This window comes from Lissotriton helveticus, chromosome 1_1 (genome assembly GCF_964261635.1).
Source record: "Lissotriton helveticus chromosome 1_1, aLisHel1.1, whole genome shotgun sequence".
In the NCBI taxonomy this organism is placed as follows: domain Eukaryota; kingdom Metazoa; phylum Chordata; class Amphibia; order Caudata; family Salamandridae; genus Lissotriton; species Lissotriton helveticus.
Window position 1 is genome coordinate 575715654 of NC_136057.1, and position 19630 is coordinate 575735283.

Consider the following 19630-nt stretch of genomic DNA (forward strand, 5'->3'; position numbering starts at 1 on the left):
TGTGGAGCAGCTACTCATCTCCAGGCTGGGACGAGACACTTTTTCAGATATCTTTATTGTTGAGAGGGCCCATAGGTCGCTAGCGACAAAACCACCAGCGGGATCCCGACCGATACCGATTATTGCTATAATCCTAAACTACAGGGAAAGAGATGCAGCGCTCCGTAAGGCCATCAAGGTATGGACATATCCCTGTACCCAGATTTCACGTCATCTGTGCAGGAAGGGCGGAAATAATTCCATACAGTGAAACAGAAACTAAGAGAACTGAATGTCCTATACGCTATGCTGTACCCGGCCAGACTCAAAATCACAGTCGGCAGCAAGACACGGATCTTCCCTCAACCACCGGAAGTGTTGAAGTTTCTATAACAGACTGGACAGATGGGCAAGCGGAGAAGATCGCCAAGAGGAGAACACGGGGAACACTCCGCGACGTCTGATGTTGAATGAACCCTATCAATAGCTGTATGATGGACAATGCGGTGAACTTATTGAGCGCTGAAGAATTCGCTACCTAATAGGCGGTGACTGTTGGCCGAAGCCTAAGTGCAGGATGGCATACGACATGCCGATCCAGATAAATTGACAGTTAAATATATAGTTTACAAATTAACGGTGTTGCCATGAATATTAAGTGCCCGTGCACACTGTAGAATCTTTGGCCGTTGTTGGGACGGGGTTCAATCGTAATCTTGTCAAATGATGATGTAACGTGTTGTATTTCGTAATGTGCACAACCAGGGTGTCTACCCATGTGGCTCGAGCCACAAGCAACGAGATGGCAGCTCTGACCCCTACGTGTGTACCACACAAGCTTTTGCATTGCTTTTTTCTTTTCTCATTTTGCGGGGAAATGCTTTCTGTTAATGTCGGGGTTGCCTCCACTAGTTTAGGGAAGGTGGAGTGGGTGGGGTGGGAAAGGGGCTTAAACGAAAAACTCTGACCAGTGGTGTAACGGCAGACAGATAAGCAGGAGAAATTATTGACCTCCATAGGCACGTACACTGGACTAATGGCGGAGAATCGACAGTTGACTGATACTCTGAGACAGTGCAGAACGCTGACACTACTGTCCTGGAATGTTAAAGGGCCACACAACCCACAGAAAATACGTTAAAAAGTGGCATATTTGGATACACACAAAATAGATGTGGCCTGCTTACAAGAGACACACCTGACGGAGAAGGAAATAGGGGCTACATTTAGGCTGATATCGTCTTATTCCTCATATGCTAGGGGTGTGTTGATCTGGGTGAAACGCAATACACTATTCACGCCTATTAACCTTGTGAGAGACGACCAGGGGCGCTATGTGATAGTGAAGGGATGCTTTGGAGGCAAAGTGTTAACAATCAAACAATCAATCAGGACACTTTAAATCGCACTACATACCCGTGAGGGTCTCAAGGCGCTGGGGGCAGGGGGGGGGGGCTGCTACTGATTGAAGAGCCAGGTCTTGAGGAGTCTTCGGAAGGCCAGTAGGTCTTGGGTCTGCCATAGGTTGGTGGGGAGGGTGTTCCAGGTCTTGGTGGCGAGGTGGGAGAAGGATCTGCTGGCAGCGGTCATTCTTCGGATGCGTGGGACTGTGGCAATGCCGGCGGAGCGGAGCTGGCGGGTGGGGGTGTAGAAGCTGAGTTGAGGTATGCTGGGCTGGTGTTGTGGAGTGCTTTGTGTGCGTGGATGAGGAGCTTGAAGGTTATCCTCTTGCTGACGGGGAGCCAGTACAGGTCTCTCAGGTGGGGTGTGATGGGGCTGCGGCGATGGATGTCACGGATCAGACGTGCTGAGGCATTCTGGATGCGTTGCAGTCCTCTCAGGAACTTGGCTGACGTTCCTGCATAGATGGCGTTTCTGTAGTCCAGCCTGCTGGTGATGAGGGCCTGGGTAACTGTTCTTCTAGTTTCAGTGGGGATCCAATTGAAGATCCTGCGGCGCATTCGGAGGGTGTTGAAGCAGGATGAGGAGACAGCGTTGACCTGCTTAGTCATGGAGAGGGTGGAGTCGAAGATGACCCCTAGGTTGCATTCATGGTCGGTGGGTGTCGGGGCTGTTCCTATTCTTGTCGGCCACCAGGAGTCGTCCCAAGCTGAAGGGGTAGAGCCTAGGATGAGGACCTCCGTCTTGTCCGAGTTCAGCTTCAGTTGACTGTTCCTCATCCATTCGGCGACGGCCTTTATTCCTTCATGGAGGTTGGTTTTGGCGGTGTGAGGGTCTTTGGTGAGGGAGAGGATAAGCTGGGTGTCATCGGCATAGGAGATGGTGTTGAGGTCGTGCTGTCGGGCGACGTGGGTGAGGGGTGCCATGTAGATGTTGAACAGCGTTAGGCTTAGGGATGAGCCCTGGGGTATGCCGCAGATGATCTCGGTGGCATTGGAGCGGAAGGGGGGAGGCGGACGCTCAGTGTTCTGCTGGAAAGGAAGGAGGTGGTCCAGTCCAGCGTCTTCTCTTGGATCCCGGCATTGTGTAGGCGTGTTCGTAGTGTGCGGTGGCAGACTGTGTTGAAGGCGGCTGACAGGTCCAGGAGGATGAGGGCCGCAGTTTCTCCGTTGTCTAGCAGGGTCCTGATGTCGTCGGTAGCTGCGATGACGGCGGTTTTGGTGCTATGGTTGCTGTGGAACCCAGACTGGGAAGGGTCCAGGATGCTGTTCTCTTCGAGGTAGTGGGTCAGTTGTTTGTTGACGGTTTTCTCGATGACCTTTGCCGGGAACGAGAGCAGGGAGATGGGCCGAAAGTTCTTGAGGTCCTTTGGGTCCACCTTGGGCTTCTTGAATAAGGCGTTGATCTCAGTGTGTTTCCAGATTTCCGGGAAGGTTGCAGTCTCGAAGGAGATGGTGATTACTTTCCGGAGATGGGGTGCGATGGCTGTGCTGGCTTTGTTGAAGATGTGGTGTGGGCATGGGTCTAATGCTGATCCAGAGTGGATGGTGTTCATGATTTTGCTGGTGTCCTCGACGTTGATGTAGGTCCAGGAGAACAGGCAGTTGGTGCGGGTAGTGGTCGTGGTGGCGGATGTCTCAGTGATAGTCCGGGCGGTTGTAACGTGTCAGCTGTCGTGGATTTCGGCGATCTTGCGATGGAGGAAGGTGGCCAGTGAGTCATACAGGTCTTGCGAAGGTGGGATGTCGTTGGTGTTGGAGAGTTCCTTCACGATATTGAAGAGCTCTTTGCTGCTGTGTTCGTTGTTGTCTAGGCGGTCTTTGAAGGAGGCCCTCTTGGTGACTCTGATGAGGTGATGGTGTCTGTGGGTGGCGTTCTTGTGGGCTGCGTAGCTGTTCGGTGTTCATTCGCAGTACCAGTTCTTCTCCAGTTTTCTGCATGTTTGTTTGGAGGCCTGGAGGTCTTCGGTGAACCAGGTGGCTTTCTTGCTGGTGGGGCTGTTGGAGGGTTTCTTGAGCGGGGCGAGGGTGTTGGCGAAGTCGTCGATCCACTGTCTTAGGTTGCGGGCAGCGGTGTCGGGGTCGGTGGGGTCAGCGGGTGGCCTCAGGGCGAGGGTGGTGGTTAGCTGGTCTTCGGTGACTTTGACCCAGCTACGTCGAGGCATCTGTTGGGTGCGGTGGTGTGTGGTGGGCTTCCTGAAGGTGAAATGGATGCAGTGATGGTCGGTCCAGTGGGGTTCGGTGGTGTGGCTGAAGGAGATGTGAGGGCTTGCAGAGAAGATGGGGTCAAGCGTGTGGCCGGCGGTGTGGGTGGGTGTTGTCACGAGCTGTCTGAGTCCAAGGTTGGCGAGGTGGTCGATCAGGGTGGTGGAGTTGGTGTCATTCTTGTTCTCAAGGTAGAAGTTCAGGTCCCCGAGGAGGGTGTAGTCCGTGGAGGCGAGGATGTGTGTGCTAATGAAGTCGGCAATGGAGTCGCTGAACTGTGGACGAAGTCCGGGGGGGCTGTAGATGAAGGTTCCTCTGAGGGTGGTGTGGGGGTCGGTGTGGATTTGGAAGTGCAGGTCTTTGGGGGTGCAGAGGGTGTCGTCTGTGTTGGTCTTGACTCTAAGGGTGTTTGTGGACGATGGCGATTCCTCCTCCTACTCCGTTGGTGCGGTCCCTGGGGGTGATCTTGTATCCTTCTGGGATGGCTATGGCGATGTCAGGTGTTGAGGAGGGGTTCAGCCAGGTCTCCGTCAGGAAGGCGACGTCTGGGGAAGTTGAGTCGAGGAGGTCCCAGAGTACAATGGCGTATTTGCGGGCGCAGCGGGTGTTGAGGAGGATGCATCTGAGGTAGTTGGGCTCTTTCCTGGGTGGAGGTTTGGCGGGGCGGATGCTGGTGAAGCTGCAGTTCCGGCAGGTGAAGGGTCCTTGGGTGCACTTTGGGGTGGCCTGGTAGCAGGTGTGTTCTCGTCCGGAATTGAGTGCGTGGAGGGTGCTGGCATCGTAGCGGAGTCGGGTGTTGTGGCGTTCACTTGGGCCAGGGGTTCTGATGCTGGGCGCGTCCAGGAGCGGACGGGCGCAGACGGGCTTGCCTTAGGCGCGGCCTTGCAGTGGTCGCCATATATGGGGATGTGGGAGGGAGGAGCAGCTGGGAGGCGGGAGGCAGGGACAGCGAATGGGCAGTGAGGGGGCGGGGCCTCAGGGGATACAGCGGAGGGGACGGGAGCAGTGAGGGCACAGTCAGGGGCAGCGAGGGGGAAACAAAAGGAAAAAACAGGCAGAAATCAGGGAACAGAAGGTAGCAGAAGGACATAGAAGGCAAAAAACGGGCAGAAATCAGGGAACAGAAGGTAGCAGAAGGACACAGAAGGCAAAAAACGGGCAGAAATCAGGGGCAGCGAGGGGGAAACAGAAGGCAAAAACGGGCAGAAGTCAGGGAACAGAAGGCAACAGAAGGATAGAGAAGGCAAAAATTGGGCCGAAATCAGGGGCAGCGAGGGGGAAACAGAAGTCAAGCAACACGGGCACAGACAAAAGCGGGCAATACAGGGAACAGACAGTGACAGAGATACAGACCTAAGGCCTACCACTGGCCACCAGAGATGAGGCGCAGGTGGTAGCCTGTGGGTGGAGGAGGGCCTCGACTTCTACAGCAATGGCGGGGTCAGGGCACACAGGGTGGAGCTGTGTGGTGGGGGAGCGACCTACTAGCAAGGTCAATGGTCGCTCTCCTCACCTCGCAGTGGCCCCCATAAATGGGGATGTGGGAGGGAGGAGCAGCTGGGAGACGGGAGGCAGGGACAGCGAGGGGGCGAGGCCGCAGAGGACGCAGCGGCGGGGACGGGAGCATTGAGGGCACAGTCAGGGGCAGCGAGGGGGAAAAAATAGGAAACATGGGCAGAAATCAGGGAACAGAAGGTAGCAGAAGGACACAGAAGGCAAAAAAGCGCCGAAATCAGGGAACAGAAGGAAGCAGAAGGACACAGAAGGCAAAAAACGGGCAGAAATCAGGGGCAGGGAGGGGGAAACAGAAGGCAAAAACGGGCACAAGTCAGGAAACAGAAGGCAACAGAAGGGGGCAGAAGCTAAAAATTGGGCAGAAACCAGGGCCAGCAAGGGGGAAACAGAAGGCAAGCCACATGGTCACAGACAAAAGCGGGCAATACAGGGAACAGACAGTGACAGAGATACAGACCTATTTACAACAAGGGGTGGTGAGGGACAGAGTCTCTGAATTAAGCAGAATACTCTCACCCAGTCAAGAGATCAGGGCTAGATCCAACACCGTTTTTTAGCTCATTGCACCATCCCAGTTTCAGAACCTGGCTGTATGCAAATTAGTCTGTCCCTGGCCCAGTGCATCATGGGAACAGGGCAGACCAGACTACAAAAGCCAATTCTTACACTGGGAAGGAAACAAGCTTCCGGGGACCGGTTTCTGGCATTACAGCCGTCTTCGGCCCGGCTTGCTTGAATCCTGATGGTGCAATGAGCAAGGGACTCATGTCTGAGTATACCCTTCCACGCTTAGGGTGGACAAAAATATTTACAACAAGGGGTGGTGAGGGACAGAGTCTCTGAATTAAGCAGAATACTCTCACCCAGTCAAGAGATCAGGGCTAGATCCAACACCGTTTTTTAGCTCATTGCACCTCCCAGTTTCAGAACCTGGCTGTATGCAAATTAGTCTGTTCCTGGCCCAGTGCATCATGGGAACAGGGCAGACCAGACTACAAAAGCCAATTCTTACACTGGGAAGGAAACAAGCTTCCGGGGACCGGTTTCTGGCATTACAGCCGTCTTCGGCCCGGCTTGCTTGAATCCTGATGGTGCAATGAGCAAGGGACTCATGTCTGAGTATACCCTTCCACGCTTAGGGTGGACAAAAATATTTACAACAAGGGGTGGTGAGGGACAGAGTCTCTGAATTAAGCAGAATACTCTCACCCAGTCAAGAGATCAGGGCTAGATCCAACACCGTTTTTTAGCTCATTGCACCATCCCAGTTTCAGAACCTGGCTGTATGCAAATTAGTCTGTCCCTGGCCCAGTGCATCATGGGAACAGGGCAGACCAGACTACAAAAGCCAATTTTTACACTGGGAAGGAAACAAGCTTCCGGGGACCGGTGGTAGCCTGTGGGTGGAGGAGGGCCTCGACTTCTACAGCAATGGCGGCATCAGGGCACACAGGGCGGAGCTGTGTGGTGGGGGAGCGGCCTACTAACAAGTCAACAATCCTCAATTTATATGGTCCAAATAACGGCGACCCCTCTTTTTACGCACAACTCTGGACACGACTGCGCGAATTCCAACCTACTACTATCCTTTGGGGCTGGGATTTCAATTCTTGCCTAGACCCCACACTTGATAGATCTACTGGGAATGACAGGCATGGTAAACAATCGGCCAAAGTTTTAAGAGAAAGGATGGCAGACTAGGACATGGTGGAAATATATAGAGACATAGACACCCAGACAGAAGAGAAGGCACCTGCTTCTCATCAACACACCTAACATGGTCCAGACTTGATTACTGGATGGTATCTAATGATGTGTGCACATGGACTACTGACATTGCCCACTTACCCAAGACACTTTCAGACCACACCCCGGTTCGAATCAAATCCCGACGCATACCCCACGTCAATTCATGTGGAGACTGAGACAGGCGGCATTGCAGGATCAGGTTTTCCGGGAGGAATTTTGACAGCCAAGAATATACTTTTTTTACCATAACTCCGGTTCAGTACAGAGTGCAAGGACACTCTGGGAGGCTTTCAAAGTCACCATTAGGGGACACTGCATTGGTAAACATGCGGGCATACTAAAAGATATACAGGGACAGTTGGAAAGAATTGAAACTAACATTGGTAGATTAGAATGGGAATTTGAAGACACTCATGACAACACAATATTGGCAGATAATAAAGTACAAATTGACAAATACAACAAGTTTACAGACGATGAGGTAAAATACATTGCACGCAAGTACACTGCTAGGAATTATGGTGAGGTAGGGAGACCTGGTAGGGCGATGGCATACAAACTCAAGCCCACTCACACCATGGCGTATATTACGCAGATCCAAAATGAGCAACGCCAAACAGTCTATGACACTCCAGCTATATTGGAATGTTTTGCCAATTACTACACTCAGTTATAAATACTAAACAGACGCAGTCTTCCACATCTGATATACAAGGCTACCTAGATGATCGTGGCCATCAGACAGTGAGTGCTTCTGTCACCACATTACCCAAGACGAAATTATAGAAGCCATTAACTCCCTCCCGAATAATAAAGCAACCCGGTGAGTGTGAATCATACTGATAAACATAGATGCTAAGATTTTAGCAAAAATAATAGCGAACTGAATACAACCGCTTCTATGTAATCTAGTACTGCCAGACCAGGCTGGTTTCGTGCCCACACGGTCCGCCACCCACAATATCCGCACCATCTTTGCACTATACCTCCAAATAGATCCGAATACGCCAACAGCCGCGGTCCTGCTAGATGCCGCCAAGGCAATCGACTCGGTGAAGTGGCCCTTCATTTTTGTTACCCATCGCAAAACGGGGTTTCCAGAAACGTTTCTAAAATGGGTAACACTACTATATACTGCGCCGAGGGCACGGATCAGAATAAACGGGTACACATCCAACCCTATAGAGATTACACGAGGCACCAGACAGGGCTGCCCGCTGTCACCAATGCTCCTAGCTCTAATCCTGGAATCACTGGCCTGTAAAATTCGGCAGAAGCACTCTGAATCGGCCTTAAAATTCGATCTCAGGCCCATAGGAATTGCATTGTATGCTGACGATATGTTCCTTTACACCACACACCCAGACAAGAACCTAAACTCGCTCATTAGAGAATATGTCAGGTATGAGCAATATGCAGGCCTCAGAGTAAACTGGGATAAGTCAGTGGTGATACCTCTCACTGCGGACACAAATCGGAACCGGAACTGGAATACCCTTTAAAGTGGAGCACAGACCTAATTAAATACTTAGGTATTTGGATACACCAAGATCCGGAACTGGTTATCAGAGAGAATTATGGCAAGGCGCTGGTGAGACTGGAAGAACAGGTTGACAAATGGATGAGAATGCCCCTCTCAATGGCGGATAGAATAGCCATACAGAAAATGATTGTACTACCCAGCTTCCTATATCTGTTTTGGAATATTCCAATATGGCTAAACAAGGCTTTCTTTGTCAAGCTGTGCTCTATCTTACAGAAATTGACATGGGCAGGGAAATAGGCTACGACTAGTTGGAATATCCTGACTCAACCGTACCATCTGGGAGGATTTGAGACAACAGATTTTCACTTATATTTTCTCTGCGCACAGGCACAGCATCCGCACTACTGGACAAAAACCCACGCATACATCCCACATATTGCGGTGGAAAAAGACAGCATATCTCCCGTGCTACTGACTGCACTCATAACTGACCCGATAAAATATACATCACGAGACAAGATACATACTATGCACCTCTAGGGCGTGGCATGCACTGGCATATAGAGCACACAAGCTACCGGTGTATGCACAGGGATTTTGACGGAGAAACACCCTAAGCTCACTGTAACGCAGGAAAAGAAAATGCATACTTTGATAAGGGAGATGAGATTGACCTCTATGGGACAATTATTCCCTCATAGTAAATTTATACAATGGACAGACCCCTCACTATGTGCTCATCAACTCCCACAGAAGAAATGTGCATACTTACATCTACGCACGACAATCAGGTCACTATACACCACCTTCCATGACGAACCTACGCAACTGAACATATTACAAATACTGTTAACAGCCCCTACTCGAAAAAACTTGGTAACACCCCTATACAGCGCGGCCCAGGAAGAATAAGCTGAGAAACCTACCGCGGCATTAGGTAGATGGGAATTAGTATTGGGTGAGACAATAGATGAACACGATTGGCACTACAGCTGCACACAACTCACGCTCCTCACATCAAAGTGCAACTTGCACATTATTCATTTTAAATTCCTTCATCAACTATACTACACGCCGGCTAAACTACATTGACTAGGACTAAGAGAAACAGATGCTGCCAGAGGTGTAATGCACCGAGAGCTGACTTCCTGCATATATCCTGGTCATGCCCACAACTGCAGCCATACTGGAGTGAAGTCACTAATTCACTGTCTGTCATGCTATCGGAACAGATTCCTAACACCCCCTTAGTGTGCATTCTAGGTGTCAGGAAACTTAAACATGCTAGAAGTAGGAAACTCTTGGCAGTTGCACTTCTGCTTGCAAAGAGGCGCGTAGCGATGAGATGGGGAAGTAAGAACCCTCCACGTTTAAAGATTGGATTATGTATATGACCTACTGTAAGGAAACGTTGGAGACCTACGCAGAGGACATTCCACAAGCCTCGCGACCCAGAGACTTCTGGGAACCACTAGTCCAATACTTACAAGCGACCCAAGAGCCCGAGCCCACAGACTGACTTACGATGACACAAGTCCTTCTACTGACTTGTTTAGATGTACCCAACATGTACTAGACGCAATGAGGAGTACGAAGTAGCAAACCCGGTGGAGGTGGGAAACCTCTTGTGAACCAGGATATCATCTGCCGAAGCGGAAATTGTAAAGTGATAAATGATATGTGTATGGTGTAGATTGAATCAGTAAGTGATATGTAAAGTTCATGTCTGATAATTGCAATATTTTTTCATGCTATGTACTGCTGGTTGGAACAAAAAAAAACCCAGGGCATATAAAACTCATTTGATAAGGGTCCACCTTATAAATACCTGATCCCCCAGCCCTGGGACACCTAGGGGAAACCGTGGAAGTTCCTAATATGCCCAAACATTATAGGTTATCAATTTTTAAGTGCCACAAACACCAAAGTCGAGTTTGGGCACAATTTACGTTTTAAAAGCAGTCTTGACCCCCAGGGCTGCTTTTAAACTGACCTCAGGCTTCAGCAGTGCACACGTGCATGTGCAGAAAAAGCTGCTGGCCTCTAAACTGTCATTCTCTATTGTGGACTAGGGACTTCTAGGTATTTTTAACCACCCTGCCCTATTATTTAAAGGGGTCTGATAGGGTAGGTCATGCCATTCACAGGGGTACCCATACCAACTGTACCCTAGTGAATGTAGGTGTTTTCACAGTATTCTAAATGTGTCTCTTTCAGCATTGCACTGGCCCTGGCCTGGTTAGGCAGAGCCCAGGGTCAGTCGGAGTCAGTTACCATCAGTACCATTCAGCAACAAGTTGGGGGGTGCCCAGGGCATAGGATGACTTTGCAACAGTGGTATATACACATCATCATGTTATTGCAAATGTGGGGTCTCAGAGAAAAAAACAACCATTTTTAATAACAAATATCAAAGCCATTTGTTCCTCTCCCAAACAATTTACTTAACATTATCTTTCTTGTGTTCCACCCTTAACCACTGTATATTTATCCTTATCTTTTAGGATCCTTCACTAACACTACAGCAATGTCCAGGTCTATCTATTTTTCTTCATTTATTATAAATAGCTACAACTGTGGCCTTGATGACACACTCACTTACCCTGCCCAGAAATCTCCAGTCCAGCAGGTCTGAAAGCCTCTCAGTTCGATTCCTCTGAATGATCCTCTGGCGTCGTGACTGCTGGCAGAAACCATAGAGGAACTGCGTCAATTGATTGCAGGACTCGTCTGGAGCGCGAAACCTTCTGTCAACTATGTAAATCCCTGGTGGAAACACAGGTGGGCAGAAGGTACAGTCATCAAAACTTGTTAGCAATATGCACTCGGTCGCTTCTGTGCATGGCCACACTTTTTGAGTCGGAAAAGAGTTTTTCAAGATCACTGGATCTGCGTTTTACATTTATGGTAATCGGAGTATGCAGTAAAACAACTGAGTGTAACTAATTTCGCAATGTAGGAAGCATTGAAGTCAAATTTATATTTACATTGAACCCCTTATGAGATGTAAAATTACTTGATGTGCTCAAAGAAAAAGTAGATTCTTTTGAATTTGAATCATCCTGGGGTTTTTGTCTCAAAAGCTTTGCAACTTTGCTAATTTTCTTTAAAATCAAGCACCAATTATGACATTTTAATTTGAAAATCATTTGCGGGGGTCACAAAGTACATAGTGAAAGCCAGGAATGTGTAATACCTGATTAGCGACAAGAAAAAAATTCACTTAGTCGGTTTAATCCTAGACTCATACTCACAGCTGGGTGGTAAATGTGATACATAGGCTTGTAGAGGATGGTGCTGAGAGGGAAGCGCTTCAAGGGCATTCTCACGCACACACTCTTTATTTGCCATATAGTACTGAAACTACATGTACTTCTGGGGAACATTAAGTAGCAGCAGTGGGAAAGGGTTACTAGCCTGGCAACTGTGTTGTAACTTTCCTGCTGGCGCCGGTTTGTTCGCCGTTTGCACAGCCACAACTCTTCTGTGCTCCCCCATGTTTCTATGCTTCTTTTATCAGAGAAGCCCTCTCATTTCTTCCCTGGTGATTAACTATTAGAGACCCTCGCACTCATAGCATGCACCTTTGCTTCTGAACTTGGAGTGGCATTCCTTGAACTCTCTAGGATTTATTATGTCGTTTCCACTAGTGCTTTTAATGTTTGCTTGTTATAAAGGTTAACTCCTGCGCGTTTCCCTTTGAGGCTAAATCTTCTCTATGGGCACAAGTCAAACAAAGAATGTTCAGACCTGTGTAGCTTACCTTGAGAGGAGTTTCCCTCACTCATTTGAGGGGGGTGGGAGCAGAAGTCATGGACTGTGTTTTCTCTCTCTAGCTCCCTGCCCCAATTTTTCCCCAGGGAAGTCCTTGTTGTGGGCTGGTCTTAACTCATTCAATTATTTGTTCCCAGAGAGACGGATTGATGGAATTTCATCAAAACCTTGTTCGCTATGTGCTAACTCCACCGTCCCCTGACACTGTATGCTGATATGAGTATATTGTATACTCATTAACTGATTAAAGAAGCGCAAAATGGTAGCTGTTTGCATAAAGGTCCTCACATGCCTAGGGGAATTGTGCCACCCTTCTTCCTAAATTACTTTATATAACCTTCCCTGCCTCTTCCCCCTTACATGTAGTGAAACATTTAGGATTTCCAACATCTGAGCCCAGGGTTTTGCTAGCAAATGTTCACATCCACGCCTATCGGGTAAGGTAGTAGTCATTTGAATGCAGGGAACCTCCACTTCCAATGAGAATACAAACAGCCAGAACTGAGAGAATACCTACTCCTGCTTCTACTCTAATGCCTGTAAACCTCCTGGAAAGGCATTTTGGGATTAATTCTCAAAAGTACTTAGACTTTTGAGAACATGTACTACTTTTCGACATTAACAAACTGCACTTGTAGTATCATATTTGTGTAGTACATCCAGGGTTACACATAGCCAACCACTGGTACTGCAACACCTTTGAATAGGAAATAATGGCGGTATGGACTTAAAATAAAACCCCATAGGAAATACTATTACATTGCATGGAATTATTTGAAATAATTAGTCATATAAATAATGATTCTAAAAAAATATAAAAATCGAACATTCATTATCTAGTCCTGAAATATTTATTTATTTTTAATTATTTCATTCTAAGACATTAAGGGCCCGTTTAAAAGGCTGGCGGTCCTCGGACCGCCAGACCCGCGGAGGTGCAGCAGTTGCAGTCCAGCCACCGCTGCACTGGTAATCCAACCGCCCTAATAGTACTCAGGCAGTGGGACCACCATTGCTTCACAGATGCCGCCAAGGAACCACTTCTCCTTCGCAGTGGAGCGACAGGGTAGAGGCAGCAACATGATTGGCGGGACCCCGCAGTTTCCACTCCACTGCAGTTTTCATGGCGGTTTCCCCACCATGAAAACCATGGCGAAGAGGTAAGACACAGACCATGCCGTGCAGTAACTGTTTTTGGTGTTCCCATTGCGGTGTCCATTTTCAGAGGCACAGCCATGGGAACGCCAAAAAAAGCCCACCAGATACAAGGAAACGCGGGCATGGCAGTCTGTTCCCGCACCACCAAACTCGTAATCGAGCTCTTAATAACCTGTAAAATACTTCATAATTAAATAATTATATTTTAATTATTTTATTAGGTTATTTAAAAGGTTATTAAATAGAGTCGCACTGCGCAGCACCCGTCTGAAATCTTCAGCGGACCAACTGCAGAGTGACACAGAGCAGCAATGCACAGTTCCCACACCAAAATCAGAAGGTAAAAACTCCAGCAGAACAACCCTGGTCCTGTATCTGGCTACCCATCCATCAGAGTCAGCCTAAACATGTGACTTTATCTTGCTCTCACTTGACCAGATAGCCAAAGTTGGCGCTTCATGGCTCTTGGAGCTTTTTTGACCTAACACTTTAAAAAATCATATCTCCGGTTCCACAGATTGGATTTCTGTCTTTTGAGGTCATTTTATTTATTAACATATTACCTATTGTTTTACATTGGTTTCAGATTTTTCTTGTGTTGTCTTTTCAATTTATTAATGTTTAAGTGCTTAAAAAATGCTTTACACATTGCTTCTGAGTTGAGCCTGACTGTTTTGTGCCAATTTAAGCACAGGTTACTTTAGTGACTTCTGTGATTCATCCTGACAACAATTGTGATTATTTTTTTCGGTGGGCTCTCGCCCCCCTCAAATATTAGTCTAATTTCTTACACATATACATTAAAATGGTATGACGAAAGTGAGGTATCCCGAACCACACATAGGCCCGATTACGATTGCAGTCAGACACGTAGTCCGACCGACATCGTATCAGAATGGAAACCAACTAATTAGTAGTCGGTGGTTCTATCTGACAAATTAGGATGTGACCGCCAACAAGGTGGTCAGAAACATCTGTTTTTCCATTGCAGCTTGTGCTGAGGCCAGAAAAGGGCCACAGCACAAACCGCATTGGAAAAATTGATCTATGGAACGTGTGCCAGGCACCATGTGGTGCTTAGCAAATGGGGTATGTATGTTTGGGTGGGCACCACAGGTGCCTCCCAGGCCTCATAAGGAGGCCACAGAGGGACGGGGCCCTGTTAGGGCCCCCCAAAGTCCATTTCCGAAAGCCCTTCAATGGCGGTCGGACCACCATTGAAAGGCTATCTGAATGAGACATTGTAATCCCTATGGCGGTGCCAGAGTAGGTACCGCCCTATTGTAGGGTATTACATACTGACCAACAGTCGAACAGGCTCCTTGAGCCTGTGGGAAGCGTCGGTCTGTCCCTCCGCCCACCGCCTCTGACCGCCACGCTGCATAATGCGGCAGTCGGACTGCAGCACCAGATGTGAGTCGGACCACAACCAGCGGCCTGTCGGATGCGATCAGACCGAAATCATAATGAGGCCCAAAGTGACACTGAGGCCTAATAAGTCAGATAAAAAAGCGTTCAACTGAGTGCTCTCGGGATTGGGATTCAGCTGCAGATCAAAATGAACGTTGAGGGCACACACCACCACGTCGTGTCATCTGCTGCTCCTGTGTTAGGGAGAAGCTCAGTTTATATCTCCTTCTCTCCTTTATTGAGTGTTAGAGAGTGCTTCAGTGTACTATCATTCTTGAGGGAGGGTATAAAGTAGATGCTCAGCCAATTTGACTACACATCGAGAATCCCGTCAAGCCAGTGGTGCTACGTCATCACTGGGTGCCATTCCGCCTCCGGCCACTGGTTGTAAAAGAGCTGGACAAACTGGAGAGTTAGTGGGTAATTGAAAATGTATCTGGCCCAGCACCGTGGTTGTCATCAATGGTGGTCACCAAAAAGCCAAAACAATCTGGCAAGGTATGCATTTGCATTGAAAAGTGCCTGCCCAACAAGGCTGTTTAGAGGGAACGTCACATCACTCCCACAATAAACAGTAATATATCGGACCTAAGTGGTGCCAGGTGGTTCTCAAAATTGAACCTCAACGCTGGATATCACCAGCTGGATGAATGGAGCAGGTATTTGAAAAGATTTTCCAAGCACCTGGCTATGTTTTGGAATATCGTCTGATGCAGCAGTATTTCCGGACGCAATCAGGGAGATGCTATCAAGCTTGCTAGACATCATGAATGCCAGAGATGACATCTTAATATACTTGGCAACAGCGGAGGAACATCATCAGCACCGGAGGGCCACCCTGAAGTGACTGTGTGAGCATGTAATCCCTCTCCATTGGGAGAAGTGCTCCTTCTTCCAGATGAACATTGCATTCCTTTGGCTATGTTTTCATACAGGATAGAGTGCAAGTGGACTCAAGGAAGTTGCATGCAATCAAACAAGCCACAGCAGCATGCAATGCCTCAGAGGTGCACAGTTTCTTAGGGATGACCCCCTATTGTGACCGGTTCATGCACAGTATGGCGAGCATTGCGGATGTCCTGAAGGTGCTGATAAAAGTGGACGCTCAATGGATGAAGAGGAGGCATTCCAAAAGGTGAAGATGGCACTTCTGAGCAAGGTAACCATTGCCAACTTTGATCCAAAGAAAAGAACAAAGCTGGTGGTGGACGAGAGCTCTTAAGGCTTTGGGAAAGTGCTCATGCAAGAAGTCAAGTCTGGAATGTGGGCACGTCTAACTTTTGCAAGTAGAGCATTAATACCAATGGAAGCAGGATATGCCCAGATCAAGAGGGAGGCCATCACCATAAAGTGGACCTGTGGATATTTTCAGCTAGCTCTATGTGGGCGTTCATTCTTTGTCGTCACTGATCATTAGCTGCTGGTGCCGTTGTTAGGGGGTACTCCACCCCATCCACCACCCTATGTTGAATGGTGAGCCGTACAGCTGCAGCATAACCAGTTTGAAGTGGTATACGGGCAAGGGTCCAAGAATCCTGCCATTTTCTTGTTGCTGCACACACCTCAAATAGACAGTGAGAAAAAACAGGAGGCCGGGTACATGGAAGAGTATGACCAAAAGGCCAGCCAAGGGGCCTGTCCAAATGTATCAAGCCTTCCAGAGATCGATGCAGTGCTCAAAAAGGTTCTGGAGGCTCTGCAACAAGGGTCATGGCACTCATTTTTGCAGGATTTGAACACTGGGAGTGGACCAGATAAAGAGCACCTCACAGAATTTTGGAAGGTCTGGCATGTACTCTGTGCCACTCAAGAGGGACTCTTCCTGCAGGGCCACAGATTGGTCATCTCAGAGAGACTGACACAACAGCAGGCAGTAGTTGCCCATGGCAGACATCAGCAGACAGCAAAAACAAAGTCTTGCATATGGGGGAAGGTGTGGTTCCCAGAGTTGGAGTTGTTGGATGACCCAGTATGGCAATGTGCAGCATGTCAAGTCACCAGCAGCCCTGAGGCACCTGCACCAATCATAACAGAGGAATCTTGCGACACTCCATTGACCAAAGTTAGCCTGGATTTTCACAGTTTTCCATATAGCAGAATTACCATGGTCCTCGTGGATAGCCAATCCAAGTTTCCCATCATGGAACTCATTGAATCAACGGCATTTGTAAGGATGGCTGCAGCATTGGAAAAGGTAATGGCCCTGCTCAGCCTTCCAGAAGAAATCAAGACGGATAATGGGCCGCTGTTTCCAAGGAGCGAGTTCCATGATCTGTTACGCCAACTGGGAATATTGCACTGCCAAATTACACCGCAGTGACCACAAGCAAAGAGTGTGGTCGAGTGTTTTATGTGGACACTAAACAAGACCTTGCAAATTGCCACACACAAAGGGGTAAACCCGGAACTCAATCCACACAGGTTCTTAAGGAGTACCAAGGCATGCCATATTGCACTGCTCAGTGCCCCAGTGACCCCTTGTTAGACCTGTTATCAAAGACAAGGGTCCTTAGCTTACATATTTTGCAAGGAAAAAGATAAAATATAGACCATGATAGGCGACTATATGTGTCACTGTCCAGCCGGACAGGATATTTTTATTTTCAAAAAGTAAGACTTGTAGTTCAGAGATAATTCAACAGGCACAAACCTGTACCAAGGCAATTCAGAGAACATACAAGGTGTTCGAAAGTTTTAAAGCAGGCAAAAAATGAGAAAAGAAATGAGCAACATTGGCCACTTTTAAATCAGTGTTCAATTGAAGTAGTGCCAAAGAAGGCACCAGACACAACAGAGTTTAACATAATAGTTTGGTTGTGAAGGTGCTTTACAAAAGTCGACGTTTCGATCCCCTATGCTCAATTGTTTGGGATCATCATCAGGACTGACATATTATACAGCTTTTGCCTGACAATTTACCATACACGAAATTTAACCGCCTGTGAGAAGGGGAGAAAAAAGAGAAAGAGGTAGGTAGCTTTAGAAAGTTATGTACTCAACCTAGAAATTAAGAAAAGAAAATTGCTCCTGAATGTCCAAGTGTTTCAGAGGACCATTACACTTATTCGGATTCGACTTACTTGTGCCTAATATGTTGTGTACCACTCGTGAGGGGCCGGTCGGAGTGAGTGTGACTTATGTGACTGTGTAGAGAACCACTCTCCTGGCTATGTACAATTTGGAAAATTACTATTTCTATTACCATTCAGCCTTTGTGAATCAACAATTATTTTTACCCTCGGTGGAGAGTCACTTTCCTGGCTATGAACACATTTGGGACAATTACTATTTCATTACACATTGGACCTTTGTTGATCACCCTTTATTTATCCCTTGGTGGAGAATCACTCTTCTAGCTATGAACACATTTTGAAACATTACTATTTTTACTCATTATATCTTTTGAATCATCCATTATTTGACCCCTTGGTAGCACAATAAAAACACTGTTTACGTTTATGCTATAGGTTTATGTCTAGTTTAAAAACCGATTTAAATAGTACTCCTTAACATGCACTTACACCCGTTATGTGACGCTGCTAGCATGCATCGGGTTGCAATCGCGGGTTTGTACAAAACCTCGTTGGTTTCTCGGATACATCAGCCGAGTCCTCAGACAGCTCTGACCCGGGGGAAGGGTCCAGCTCCACGAGCAATCGAGGAAGGGGTCAATCTAATTTTTTAGCCAGAGGCCAGCCCAACACCCCGCAACGCGGTCGGGTAAAGAAACCGCAGCGATGGTACAACCCGCCTGGAGAGCGCAAAACCAGGAACAATTTTTACCAATGGTGATAAGCCCACCGCAAGAGATGATTCCTATATTCAACCTCTCAAAACACACCTTGCTCAATACAGAATTAGATCTTCTCAAAAAAGGCCTCTCCTTTGTGCCAACCACTCGCCCTGACTATATGGAACTGCAAACAGAATTGCTCAGATTTTTCCGAACAGTTCGCTTGAAAGCATTCTTCCAACTACACCCAAGTCCCATACAGGACTCATATACCCCTTTCAGACCCCCTTCAACCTTTTCACCAACGTCATCTATGATACCTCCTGAAATCGTGACGTTTGAAAAACTAGTACTTAATGATCTAACATTACTGCAGAATCAGAAACTTTTTGTACCCTACAACATTTCGTTTCAAGAAAAAACTGCCATTGAAACCCTCAAAAGTAACAATAGCATAATTATTAAAAGTGCAGACAAGGGAGGGGGCATAGTTATTCAGGAAATCGAGACATACAAGGCTGAAATCTTACGCCAATTGAACAACACCGAGCACTACCAAAGACTCCCGGGGAATCCCACTAAACAAATACAGGAGGCCATCATGGGGGTAACGTCCCAAGCCTGTGCAGATGGTTATTTGAGCAAAAAGGAATATAATTTTCTCAACACTAAGTCGCCACGTGTCCCAGTAATTTACACTCTCCCAAAAATACACAAAAACCTCACCAGCCCACCAGGACGCCCAATTGTCTCAGCCTGTGGCTCTGTTCTAGAACCGCTAGGAGCATACGTCGACTTCTTTATTAAGGACTTTGTGCCTTCCACGACCTGTTACATCAGGGACACCATGTCTATGATCAACATGGTGGAACATCTAGACTTCAACCCCTTGCATGAAACACTTTGCACACTCGACGTGGAATCGCTGTATACAAATATTCCACAGACTGCAGCCCTGTTAGTTATCCAAAACATCTTAGATACACGGCCACGTCCACACAGGGTTCCCTCTCTGTTTATTCTCCAATTACTGGAACTCTGCTTGACCAGGAATTTTTTCTGCTTTGATAACATCTTCTACCAGCAGATCAAAGGTACATCCATGGGGGCTATTTTTGCCCCCAACCTGGCCATACTTTTTATGGACCAGCTGGAGGTCGGCTCCATTTTGATGCCTTCTAATCCCTTTCTCCCGGGAATAAAATTATGGCGTCGATATAT

The 19630-nt window shown here is 47.7% G+C and overlaps 1 protein-coding gene across 2 annotated transcripts in view; it reads right to left on the bottom strand.

The window, feature by feature from the left end:
• The window catches only part of GYS2 (glycogen synthase 2), a 589778-nt gene that overhangs the window by 80485 nt on the left and 489663 nt on the right, over nt 1-19630 (bottom strand). For both annotated transcript variants that reach the window (XM_078674071.1, XM_078674070.1), the window contains one exon: nt 10937-11100. In XM_078674071.1, coding sequence (XP_078530197.1) covers nt 10937-11100 — 164 coding nt within the window. The remainder of the gene's footprint in view (nt 1-10936; nt 11101-19630) is intronic.